The sequence below is a fragment of the Aquarana catesbeiana genome, linkage group LG11 (assembly GCF_042186555.1).
Source record: "Aquarana catesbeiana isolate 2022-GZ linkage group LG11, ASM4218655v1, whole genome shotgun sequence".
NCBI lineage: Eukaryota > Metazoa > Chordata > Amphibia > Anura > Ranidae > Aquarana > Aquarana catesbeiana.
Genome location: NC_133334.1, coordinates 264,532,648 through 264,546,381, shown reverse-complemented (window position 1 = coordinate 264,546,381; position 13,734 = coordinate 264,532,648). Strand labels below are relative to the sequence as shown.

The 13,734-nt window shown below is 44.9% G+C and overlaps 1 protein-coding gene across 1 annotated transcript in view; it reads right to left on the bottom strand.

Moving 5' to 3' along the window:
• Positions 1 to 5,025: 5,025 nt before the first annotated feature.
• The window catches only part of RHPN2 (rhophilin Rho GTPase binding protein 2), a 97,590-nt gene continuing 88,881 nt past the window's right edge, over positions 5,026 to 13,734 (bottom strand). Inside the window, exons 14-15 of the mRNA XM_073605784.1 lie at positions 11,860 to 12,015; positions 5,026 to 9,344 (exon numbers count right to left, since the gene is read on the bottom strand). Of these exons, the coding sequence (XP_073461885.1) occupies positions 9,090 to 9,344; positions 11,860 to 12,015 (411 nt within the window). The 3' untranslated portion in view covers positions 5,026 to 9,089. The remainder of the gene's footprint in view (positions 9,345 to 11,859; positions 12,016 to 13,734) is intronic.

The window sequence follows — 13,734 nt, the reverse complement described above, 5'->3', positions numbered from 1 at the left end:
TCTGGCTTGAGTTCGGCTTTAACATTCTATGTATCTTTACAGCTCTCCGTCAATTTCTCTGTAAACTCTCTTGAGAAAAAAAAAAAAGAAGCTCTCCCTGTATTCCTCTCATTCTGTAAGCTGTCCCCTCTCCTACAGCCCCCAGGGCCTGAAAGATGGTTTACTGAAAGCACTGTGCATATTCATCTTCTTTTTAGGTGTTGAACCACTTTATTGATGGGCCTTGGAACCAGGGGCATTTTCAGGATGCGGTGTGCCTGTGTGTAAGAACATAAGTTGGGCCCAATGTGGACCTGCAACAAGGGAGCACCATGCCACACTGCAGCCACCTACATGGACATCATATGTATATGGACATCATTGACCACCTCCCCATACCAACACACACCCTTCAGTAATAAAGCTCAGCATGGACAGGCAAAATGCTGGGTGTGGCCAGACTGTGCTAACAAGGGGGATATTTCTTGCAGTGGCTGCAGCATGTGTACACACCCCAGCTTCTGCACCACAAGGGGGTAGAGGTTGAGGGCGGCAAGAATGCAACTTTTACTGCTTCCCAACCTCATGTGTGAACGAGCTCTTAGATATTTTAGGTTATTATTGTATCTACCGACACCAGTGCTGAGGCTTATTATTGCGCCCACCGGCACCAGTGCTGAGGCTTATTATTGCATCCACCGCCACCAGTGTATCTGGTGCCCCGTTTATGTCTATTTCTCACCGACTTTATGCCTGGTTTGCGCCTATCTGGTGCCCACTTTGCACCCTGTTTGTACCCATCTCGTGCCTGGCTTGTGCCTACACACATTCCTGCAACAGCAAAGAGGACATTGCAGATATATGAGGCAGGACCTTGCTGTGGGCACAGGCTGTGCTTTTTCGGTAGGCACAAGAGGCGGGGCCTTGCGTGTGCAGGCTCTGATTGGTTAGCAGGCAAGACCTTGCAGTGGTCACGGGCTGTGATTTTTCAGCAGGCATGAGAGGCGGGACCTTGCTGCGTGTGCGGCTCTGATTGGTTAGCAGGCTTAAAGTGGGTGTAAGACAAAGGCATAGCATACTAGCTCATTATGTAATACTCACCTGAGATCGAAGGCCCTCGCTGCGGTGCCCGTACACAGCACCGGCTGGCGACATCACTCCCGGGGGTTACTTCTGGGTATGGCGGCTCTGGCGCTGTGATTGGCCGGAGCCACAATGAAGTGGCTCCTGCGGTAACGGCACACTCACTGAAGCAAAGGGACATACGTGCCATTGCTTCAGTTTGTGTCAGTGCGCATGCGCTGTTGATGTCGGCACATTAACCGTGCAGGTTTAGGAGATATCCTGGGTAGCTACAGGTAAGCCTTATGCTTACCTGTAGCACAAAGTGGTCTGTAAGGGTTTACAACCCCTTTAAGAGGCAGGACCTTGCAGCAGACACAGGCTGTACTTTTTCAGCAGGCATGAGAGGCGGGACCTTGCTGCGTGTGCGGGCTCTGATTGGTTAGCAGGCTTAAAAGGCAGGACCTTGCAGTGGGCGCAGGCTATGATTAATCAGCAGGCACGGGATGCAGGACTTTGCGGGCTTTGATTGGTCAGACATTCCAGCGGACCCGTCCCTAGACATTAAAGCCCTGCTGCCAGCAATTTTATCAGCCAATGGAGGCAAGGAGGGGAAGGGCGGAGGAAAGCATAGAGGGCAGGCAGCTTAATGTGTGCAGTATATGAGAGCACAGTGGGCCCCATCCCTCCTGGGGCCCCTGTGCCCTGAACACCTTGCACCCATTGAGGATACGCCACTGCTTGGAACCCCCTAAACCAAACCTGTGACTCCAGAACCCGATACACTGTATGCCTAGAGGCACATAACCATGAAAATAAGAGAAATGCATTGAAGTGCATGCCACAATAAAATAAAAAATACACAGAACTCTTTTATAAGAAATGTTTATTAGTCTTGTAGAGTTCCTATTTACTGCCACCTTGCAGAGATGACTTGGGGGAGGGGGGGGGGATAATTTTAAAACATCATCTATGTATTGCACAATAAAATCACAACTGATAATCTCTTTATTATCAATGGGGATATTTTATTCTGCAGATATCTCTCCTATTAAAGAATATCTGCCTGTACTTTTCTGTATTCAATCAGCAGAAAACAGGCTTTACTATATCTCCACTATAACATCCCATTATTATACATATTTAACCTTAAATACATTTTAAATATATACAGACTTATACAAACCTAAAACACATATCAACAGTACGATCTGTAGGCAAGAAAATATCTACATTTTGCTTTTTTTTTTTCCTCTTCTGGCAAGGGCCCCCGAGGGGGTCTGTTAAATATTTAGTCTCTGTTGCTTCTGTAGGGTGTCATAAGGAAAGCAGTGGTGTCACAGCCCCTCCCCTTGGACTTCCTATTCATAAGGCTGGGAAGTTGGTGTGGGAGGAGCATCCATAAAATTGGATTAGCAGACAGTAAAACATCAATGAACCAGTTACTTTTTTTTTTCTTTAATTGCAAAGAAAATGGTTGTGGTTTTATCAGCTAAGATCTATTTAAAAAAAGCTTCCACTGTTCCTTGCCATAAAGGAAGTGTTGGTGGAGCACTGGACCCAAGCGCAAGTGTGATCAAGGGTGATCTCCAGCTCTTAGTCATTCGGGGTGTCCCTATGGGTTCCTGGAGTAGTAAAGGATGAGAGGGCTGCAAGTTTATAACAAGACCAGTATAGATTTATTCATCTCTGAAGATCAAACCAACGCGTATCAGGGGTCACCGCTCTAAGCCCCCAAACATGTTGGTTTTATCTTCTGCTCTTTTATCAAGATTATAAAATCTATGCAGGACTTGTTATAAAAATGTGGCCATCTTATCCTCTAGATCAGGGGTAGGCAACCTGGGGACCCTCCAGCTGTTACAGAACTACAAGTCCCATCATGCCTCTGGGAGTAATTGTAACTGTCAGCCTTGCAATGCCTCATGGGAAATGTAGTTCCACAACAGCTGGAGGGCCCCAGGTTGCCTACCCTTGCTCTACATTCTCTTTGGCCTGTTCCTTGCCATGGTATGAGATTGATGGCGCCCTCTCTGGCAATCAGGGGTAAAATGTATAGCGGTACCAGCAAAACCTTTATCCAGAAAAGCCAAAAATATCCCTTGCTGCCCAAATCATTTCCTCCTAATAGGTACTGTGTGGCTAACCACTAAGTAGGCCAGACTTTCTGGCCATGGTGACCATTTTTGAAGACATTTAGTCAAACAGCGAGATACAACTCCGATAAAAGCTGGCATTGTCTAACCCCATTGTAGGGCCCATTTACATTTTTGCAGTGTATTAATGAACATGCGTTAAGGTCTGGTATGCCACATGTTAACATGCGATGCGTTGCGTTAAGGCAGCACACCACACACCTCTTAACATGCCAAAAATTGAACGTATGCTTTTTTTTGTAAGGCAACGCTCATGCATTTCCTTAGTGTTACAGCGACGTGGACATTGAAAAGGGGCCCTTACGCCGCGCACACACGAGCGGACTTCTCGTCGGACTGAACTCCGAAGGACTTTTCGACGGAGTTCCAACGAAACGGACTTGCCTACACACGATCACACCAAAGTCCGATCGTTTCGAACGTGATGACGTACGACCGGACTAGAAAAGGAAGTTCAATAGCCAGTAGCCAATAGCTGCCCTTGCGTCGTTTTTGGTCCGTCGGACTAGCATACAGACGAACAGTTTGTTCGATAGGGGTTGAGTCCGTCGGAAAGATTTGAAACTTGTTCTATTTCTAAGGTCCGTCAGACTTTTCGACAGAAAAGGTCCCATGAAGCCCACACGCGATCGAATTGTCCGACGGATTCGTTCTGTCGGACCTTTGATGCCGTAAAGTCCGGTCTTGTGTACGCGGCATTAGACATGCCCCTTGCAGTGAAACTACATTCTGCATCATTACACTATAAGCAATATGCAGCCCAAGAGTCCGACGATGACTGTTTCCATCAGAGGCTTCTCACATAGTGGTGACATTTCCTTTAAGGCTGGCTTTTTCTCCTATGCCTTATGGTAACCATGCGGTTTTCAGTGCATCAACACATAGGGTGTGACACTATTCATTTAGATTGGCACTCCAAGGTGCATATACAGTAGTACACCGGTGACATGCTGCTTTGCCGGTAATAGCGCAGGTGCGTAGAGGTGAACTGCCAAGCCCATTTGATGAATGGACTTCTTTAACGTAGCGTGCAGAAAAGCATGTGTTAACACTGGAACAAGTGTGAACGGGCCCTTAATGGTTTGTAATAAAGTTTGGGTGTAGTGTTCCAAACTGCAGATGGCAATGCCCTTGCCTGTACAAAATGGGCATGAAGCTGCGTCTGCAACAGCAGTGTCGCCTCCATGCCCTGGGCTTGTACAGGTACAAACATTAGGTGCAAGCAGTACCCCTAAGGAAGTCCGGGTGTCCCTCCTTCATGTGATTCCCAAACTTCAAAAAGGGTCTCCAGAACAAAGCTCAATTCAAAAGAATATGCTGTCCTGTGATTTACACACAGCCAAGGGCTTTGTGAAATCTGAGCACTTATCTGAGATTGGTCAAATCCCGGGATGGACTGAGTGTTTGAGAACATTAATATATACCTAAAGAACTGGAAAGGAATATATGATGTCTTCTACACCTAGGAGTCAGTCCATCTAAGCATAGATGGTTTCAGATAAGGGCTCAGGCATTACACATGGCCTCGTTCACCTATTGAGGATAATGATATAAGAGCTATAAAATAACAGAATACTATCCTTGTATCATAGTCCAACAAAGAAAACATGCTCTACCGCAAATTACCTGGGAGGCTGGGAACCGGTGCTCTGGCCCAAATGCCTTTTGAAATGTAGCAATATTCCTCTGATACAATGAAGCTGACTACTTGGTAACATCCATTGCATCAATTCTTTATTGGCTACATGGCAGGATACAGCAGTAACATGCTAACGTGTTTCGACTGAAGCCTTTAAGCAAGGCTTTGGCTGAAACGCGTTAGCTTGTTTCTGCTGTATCCTGCCACGTAGCCAATAAAGTATTGATGCAATGGATTTTACCGAGTAGTCAGCTTCATTGTATAGAGAATCATCCTTGTGTTTCCTGGAGAAGTTTCCTAATAACACATAGGGGTTGATTTACTAAAGGTAAATATACTGTGCACTTTGCAAGTGCAGTTGCTCTAGAAATTATTAAATGAGTTCTGAGTTCTGCTGACTTCCTTCATCCAATCATGTGCAAGCAAAAGTGACTTTTTTTTTTTCCTTGCACCTGATTGGGTATTCTTTTCAAAGTGAAGCTGTCCTCATTTACTATGCTCTGGAGCATTTTGCAAAGTGCACAGTCTAGTTGCCTTGTCTAGCTCATGCAATAGGTTCACCCCGTCTATATGGTAATGCATTTTGCAAAGAAAGGAGTCCATATATCTGTCTGTAATAGTTCCTTGTAGTTGTAGAAGATCCATACAGCAACAATCCGTCCGAGGGGGCAGATAGCCTTAGTTGGCTACCCTGTTTTACAATAACACCATATAAACAACACATAAATATATAACATTTTGTAAAATCATGAAAACAAGTTCAGCATTGCACAACATAGTGGTCCAAATCCTACAGCTTTGATATCGTCTCACCGCCACAGACCTGCAGTCGTAGCAGTAACAACATCATCTATAGCAGCATACAGAGAAATATGAGGATGTATCCGTCCACACCTGTGTCCCTTCTCAAGGCGTCTTTGGTCCAAGCTTAAACTGAATGCCTGAGTATGTTAAATCCAAAAAAAAAATAATGATCATAAAAAAAAAAAAAAAATAGTAAAAAAATGTTCCTACTGATTTAGGTCCTATAAGAAAGTAATCGGTTTCTTATGTCATTTTGCAGAATGTGCAGTTCATGCTTCTAGCCAGCAGGAGGCAGTGTTGTTCCACTGCAGTAATCTTGGATGCTTCAGGATGCAGCGCTTTGGAGCGTTTTCTATAATTCATTGACTTTTAAAATGCAAAATGACCCTTAAATCATTACAACACAGTTAAAAAAATGTAATAAAACTGTTTTGAAAAGTTGGAGTCCTTACAGACTTTGCCGTCACATGGGCTTGGTCACATAAGGGCTGGTTTGTAGATTCCTGCTCAAAGATTAGTCCTTTTTTTTTTTTTTTTTTTTTTAATAGCATTTTTCTTCCTAGGGATTCAAGGTGCCTTTGGGGCCAGCTTGGGTGCGCTCAATACTAGGGCCAATTCTAGCCAATGACTTTGGGGTGTAGAGGAAACCTTTGCGAGCACAGGGCAAACTCCATGCAGACAGAACATGAAAACTCCATGCAGATAGTGTCCTGATTAGGACTTGAACCAAGAAACCAGTTCTGCATGGCAGATGTGATATCCACTAAGCCACTGGGGTGCCCATTGTATTCAGTCTCCCTGGATGCTAGAGACCCCATTATCTAAATAGACCTGACAGCGTTGCCTAGTTCATGCTCCGCCTCCAGTCCCCATAGTGGGAGGCTTCACAGCAATCATGTGACAACAAGTTGCACTCGGGCCCCAGAAGCACTCTAAAAAGCCTGCTGAATCTGCATAACGTAAATAATATCAAATCTGATTATTTCTTTTGCCTTTCTGCCATGAGCAGAGCTCTGACTTTCCCCAAACAAGCACACATATTAAACGATAAAAAAAAAAAAAAAAAAACCCAAGTGTTACTAAACCCACAACAGTAAAATCAGTCTGTATATGCAGTAAAACATGCTTGTTATACTCGCTGTGGAAGGGGTTAATCCTCTGCATTGTATAAAAAAGCTGTTTGATCCTGTCTTCTCTGATCCTCCCCTTCTTTCACTGTCCCCAATCCATCTCCTGATAAGACAGAGCCTTTGGAGTCACTCTGCACATGCTCAGTTTGGTGTGTATTGCTACATTATTTTTTTTCTTGGGAGGGTGCATGTGATCAGCACAGGGCCAATCAGCACTGTCCAGACCGAGGGTCAGGGGTCCTGCAGCCTCATAGGACAGTCAGAGGAGAATGAAAACTCCTTACAAGTATTAACCAGACACTGATAGAAGTTATAAGACTGCTATATACTGCTGATGAGAAAAAGGTATTTAGCAGTTTATATTTACGAAAATAATTGCATTTACATGTTCTGTTTACTGTGGGAGACCAGATATAGTGAATGCAGAGTCCTGGGTTTAGTAACACTCTAATAAAGTATGGATTAGTTAAAACCCCTGAGGTTCTTTTTGCCATTTTGTGTCCCATTAGGGGGAAAAAAATCCCATCTTAGACACTGATCACCAAAATAAACGTGGAAGATTTCCCCTCTAATCTTGATTAGCTGACTTGTGTGAAAGGGGCAAAAGTGAATGTTATTAGATGATTTCCTCTCCGGGTCGAATGGTATTTATTTTCCAAAAAAATACAAATGTTTTGGGAAAATACTGCACTATGGCCACTAGATGGAGCTGACGGTCCTAGTACATATTTTCTCCAGCTCCATCTAGTGGCCATAGTGCAGTATTTTTCTGATTCCATCTATTCTGTATGAAGAAACAACATTCAATTTGGGGAAAAAAATAGCCTAAAAACATTTGATTTTGCCCCCATTCCCACGTGCAAAAATGAATGTTATTAGATGATTTCCTCTCAAGGTGGAATAGTATTCATTTACTAAAAAAATAGAGTGTTTTGGGAATATACAGCACTATGGCCGCTAGATGGAGCTGACAGTCTTCGTATATATTTTCTCCAGGAAAGAGGAGAAACTCCTGGAAGTCGCACATCTATGTTGTCCTACAGAGATGGATAAAGTGGCAACCTCAGCCTGGACTCCAACCAGGCCACGTCCCCAACGCGTTTCACTCCGCCCCAAGGAGCTTAGTCATGGGGACGGTCCTAGTACATATTTTCTCCAGCTCCATCTAGTGGCCATAGTGCAGTATTTTTCTGATTCCATCTATTCTGTACGAAAGAATAACATTGAATCTGGGGGAAAAAAATAGCCTAAAAACATTTGATTTTGCCCCCATTCTCGCATGCAAAAATTAATATTATTAGATTTCGTCTCAAGGTGGAATAGTATTCATTTACCAAAAAATAGAGTGTTTTGGAGAGATACTGCACTATGGCCACTAAATGGAGCTGACAGTCTTCGTACATATTTTCTCCAGGAAAGAGGAGAAACCCCTGGAAGTCGCACATCTATTTTGTCCTACAGAGATGCATAGAGTGGCAACCTCAGCCTGGACTCCAACCAGGCCACGCCCCCAACGTGTTTCACTCCGCCCCAAAGGAGCTTAGTCATGGGGGACATATTTTCTCCAGCTCCATCTAGTGGCCATAATGCAGTATTTCTCCGATTCCCTCTATTCTGTATGAAGGAATGACTGGGGAGAAACTAGCCTAAAAACATTAGATTTTTGCCCCCCATTCTCACATGCAATGTCATTCACCCCTTTACTTTCCTTGACCAAATTTTTTTCACTTCCTTAATCTTCTCCAAAAGGAGCATTATATTTCTATTTACATGTAACCTCTCAAAATACACATTTAATGTGTCGCTGGGCAGGCACTCTTTTTAATCCAGCCCTTATGTGAAGCAGCCCTTGAAGTTAAACTTTGCAAATTAAAATAAAAAAAAAAAATTTTTTTTCATTTCCAGATTTAAAATAACACTCTAAGTTACACAATAATAACCATATAAAGTATCTCCTAATAGGTACGATCCTCCTAATAAACATCTATTATTTTTCCAGTCCATCTGCGCCCAGGTGTAGCTGCCTTTTCACTGCACATACGCAGCAGCTGGAAAAGGCAAGAGAGTTCCAAGGGATGGAGCTGAGCAAAAAAAAAACACAGACACTTCCCCTTTAATTCACTATTTTTAAGGCGGTGCCTTCTCTTTTTTTTTCACTTTGTGAAGTCCGGAGGCGCGTTCCCAAATTCCCAGACAGGAAGCAGCTTATCCCTACGTAGAAGAAGCGAGAATTGTCACAGCTGCATCGGCTTCCCTGGGATTGTCACAGTAATCGGCGTTCCAATGAAAGAAGTCCCTTGTCCATCCACCGGCACCACATCAGTACATGGCGCTGTCAGACGCCAAGGTGTTGTACGGCGAAAGGAACAGTTTGCTGGAATCGGGTTTTCCCGCGCTGGCGGTCGGGAGGCAGAGGGTGCTGGACGCTTTCTGTTGGTTCCTGAAGCCCCAGCTGAGGAAGGAGAGCTTCTTCGTCGCCTTTTGCGTCTTGGCGATTTTGTCGTCGTGCATGTCGAGGCACACCAGCGAGTACGTCTTCTGCATCCCGGCGGAGTAGGTGGCGCTTTTGTTATGCTGCGGGAAATAAGGGGGAGGGAACGCAGTCCGTTTAGAGATCAGTGCATATGTTATCTGTAAGGCCTTAACCACTTGCCTACAGGACACTTTTATCCCCCTCCTGCCCAGGCCGATTTTCAGCTTTCAGCGCTGTGGCACTTTAAATGACAATTGCGCGGTCATGCAACACTGTACATATATGAAGTTTTTATCATTTTTTTTTCACGCAAATAGAGTTTTCTTTTGGTGGTACTTATTCACCCCTGGGTTTTTTATTTTTTGCTAAATAAATGAAAAAACCCCAAAAATTTTGAAAAGAAAACAAAAAAACGAAACGTTTTTCATAGTTTGTTATAAAATTTTGCAAACAGGTAATTTTTCTCCTTCACTGATGTGCGCTGATTGTCACTGATAGGTGACACTGAAGGGCACTGATTGGCAGCACTGGTGGGCACTGTTAGGACTGCACTGGTTATCAGTCTCTGCCACACAAGCTGGTTATAGGCTCTCCTCTCCTCACTCTGTCAGCATGAGGAAAGGAATGGCGATAACCAGTTTGTGTTTACATCGTGATCAGCTGTGACTGGACACATGGGGGATCTGTTGGTGCTGGGGGGTCTTATATTGCTAGGGGGTCAGTTGTTGCTGGGGGGGGGGGTCTACTGTTGAGGGAGGGGTCTATTGTAGCTGGCTGCTGGAAAGTCTATTAATGTTGTCTGCGGGGAGGTCTATTGTTGCTGGGGGGTATTATGTTGTGGGTGGTCCATAGTTGCTGGGGGGAGTGGGGCTATTGTTGCTGGGGGGGGGGGTCTTATATTGCTTGGGGGTCAGTTGTTGCTGGGAGGGATCTACTGTTAAGGGATGGGTCTATGGTTGCTGGCTGCTGGAGGGTCTATTGATGCTGTCCGCTGGGAAATCTGTTGTTGCTGCTGGGGATCTATTTTTGCGGGGGGGGGGGGTGTTATATCGTTGCTGGCTGCTGGAAAGTCTATTAATGTTGTCTGCTGGGAGGTCTATTGTTGCTGGGGGGGGGGGGTGTATTACGTTGTGGGTGGTCCATTGTTGCTGGGGGGGATCTATTGTTGCTGGCTGCAGGGGATCTATTTTACTGCTTTTCTTGTTATCAATAACAAATTCCATACTAATTACTGTGTTCGCCCCCTACCCACCTCTGACCACAATTCCTTGGCCCCCCCCTACCCACCTCTGAGCACCATTCCTTGGTTCCACCCCCTACCCACCTCTGAGCACCATTCCTTGGTTCCACCCCCTACCCACCTCTGAGCACCATTCCTCGGTTCCACCCCCTACTCACCTCCCAGTATCGCCCCACAAAATGTTGCTTGGTTCTGTATTCTCTAAAAGGGGCGATACTGGGAGGTGAGTAGGGGGTGGAACCGAGGAATGGTGCTCAGAGGTGGGTAGGGGGCGGAGACAAGGAGTGACTCTGAAAGGGGGAGTTCCTGCACCTATTCTCTGGGATAAAAGTATATATATATATATATACTGTATATACACTGTATATACACACACACATACAGTGTATATATATAATTGAATGTTGCATAGAGCAGCTGCACAAAATGACATGGCAGTGATCTCTGCAGAATTTTCCTAAAAGTCCATAGTGGGGGGTGCATCGGAAGTGGACTGAATGGCTCTGCAACATCACCCAACCCAAAAAGACTAGTGTCACACTGTGGGGGACAGCACCAGATATAGGGAGGGTACAGCAGCCTGAGCTGCTCTTTTATTTGTTTAAAAATAGTCAACAATACATTCCTTAATTTTTTTGGTACTAACTTGGGCTTGAAACCACTCTCAGCTGTTCTATGGTAGTTAAAGAATTAAACTTCCTCTGCAGACATTTATCTATAGGTGAGCCTATAATAAGGCTTACCTATAGGTAGTGAAAATATCTCCTAAACCTGTACAGTTTAGGAGATATTTACATTACATGCAGCCGGTGACATCACTGGCACATGTCCTCTGACACGTGGAACAGCCACGTGTGTCGTTTCTTCCAAGCCCACGTGCCGTGAACGCACGCATGCATGGGAGTGACGTCATCGTAGCTCCGGCCAATCACAGCGCTGGAGCCCAGCGAACCCGGAAGAAACTCCTGGGAAAATGTCAGCTGTCTCAGCGATGTGCGGGCGCCGCTGGAACAGCTTCGTTCTAAGGTAAGTATTTCATAATGAGCTAGTACGCGATGCATACTAGCCCATTATGCCTTTGTCTTACAGGTTTTTTTTTTTTTTGTTCCAGAGTTGAGTATCACAATCCATGGAATGGCCCCCTCTAAAGTAAGTGAAAGGAATATCACTTTTTAAATAAACAAGTCTCATGAAAAATATGTGGGCTGGCACTGATGGACTCCTTTCGATTTACTGCCTTTATAGTAAAAAAAAAAAAAAAAAAATCACAGATCCTTTTCATGTAACCCAGATCTGAATTCGAAGAGGAAACCAACAAGATCGCCCTTCCTGATGTCTTTGTAGCAGATCAGGTGGCTGTAATGGCTGATTCGTACCATGCTGGACGTCTGGTCCTGAATGCTGGTCACTTTGATCTCCCTCCCTTCTTCCCCGATTCCTCTTAGCATGTCCATAACCTCGTTTATGGAGCACCACTTGCAGTCCCGGTCTTCCACTGCTACAATGTAATCGCCTTCCTTCACACCCACACCCTGCAATACAAATACAATCAGTCCTGATTTATAGACGACCTTCATATCTCCTGTGCTACCGAGAAAAGTCAAAGGTCAGTCCTTCCAACATAACATAAAGCATAATAATAGAATATCCATCGCTTCTTAACCACTTCAGCTCTCACCCCTTATGAAGCAGAGACATTTTCACGTTTCTGCTATGGGCCTGCTTGTTTGGCAATAAATAATGCTGTCATTACTTAAAGTGGTTCTAAAGGCAGAAGTTTTTTTTTCTCCCCCCTAATACTCACCTGAGCCCCCATCTTGATCCGGCGATGTTGCAGAAGAGTTTCGGCTGTCCGGGACTCTCCCTCCTAATTGGCTAAGACAGCAGCGGGTGTCGCTGGCCAATGAGAAGAGAGAGGGGGTGGAGCTGAGCCGCGGCTCTGTGTCTGAATGGGGACAAGCTGCTTGCTGTGGAAGCACTCAGCAGGAGGGAGGGGCCTAAAGTGCCGGTGAGGGACCCGAGAAGAGGAGGATCTGGGCTGCTCTGTGCAAAACCACCTGCATAGAGCAGGTAAGTATAACATCTTTGTTATTTAAAAAAAAAAACAAAAACACAAGACTTTAATATCACTTAAAGAGCAAAAAAGAAAAAAATAATATGTGTGTATATATAGATCTCTCTCTCTCTCTCTAGATAGATAGATAGATAGATCTATCTATATATATTATTCTGCTTGAAATTACACTAAAATTTAGATTTTAATATGAAAATATTGCAAATGAAATAAATGCTTTTTTTTTTCAATTTTGAGCTTTTTTAAATGGGCACTAAAAAATGAATAAAAACAAAAAGTTATCATTAACAAATAACAATATATATTAACGAGAACTATAAATTATCTCAAGCAGGAAAATAAAAGCTAAGGGGAGAAGGGGAAGAAGTAATTAAGGGCAGATTAGGGTAAATTAAAGTTGAATTCCAGCTTTCGCCTCACTTACACCGGGAGTTGTCGGCAAATGTGGAGAAGGGGGGGAATGGTAGTGAAGATAAGGCGTGCTACACACAGAATGTGGGCGGGCCCTCTACAGTGACGGCTACTCCTTTAGGGGCGCCGCCCCCCTATCCATGCATCCGGCCCCTTGATCTACATGCCGGGCGCATGGATTCCAATGGGGCTTTTTTTTTTTTTTTTTTTTTTGAAGCAGATTATTAGAGGCAGAGGCTCTAATTGGCTTCAAAAAAGGGTGTTCTTGAGGCGCAGAGCCCACCCAGTTGTGTGACAACAGGGCATATATATTCACTATTGTCACATTGATTCTCCTCCCAGCCAATCAGGAAGTAGGTCTTGAGACCCGTTTTCTGATTGGCCGAAAGGAGAAGCGATCCTATTGGCCTAGGAGGAGGAGGGAGGAGACGTCACGCAGGGGAAGCCGTGCCGCCGTGAATCGGAGGAAGGAGGACGCAGTGTGAACCCGCCACCCGGAGGCAGATGGGGTTAGTGCTCAGCTGCTGACTGACCGACTGGGGGGGGGGGGTTGACCTGACTGACCAACTGACCAGAGGGGTGAAGGAGACCCGACCGACTGGCGAGAGGGGGGGGGGGGATTTTGACGGATTGCCGCCCCCCCCCAAAAAAAATATATAATCGCCACTGGCCCTCTTTGCCATCGTGTACCATGCAGTACAAACAGTGGTCACTGATTCTGTATGTAATAAAGTCAGCAGGAGGGGAAGCTATACAACCAGTGGAG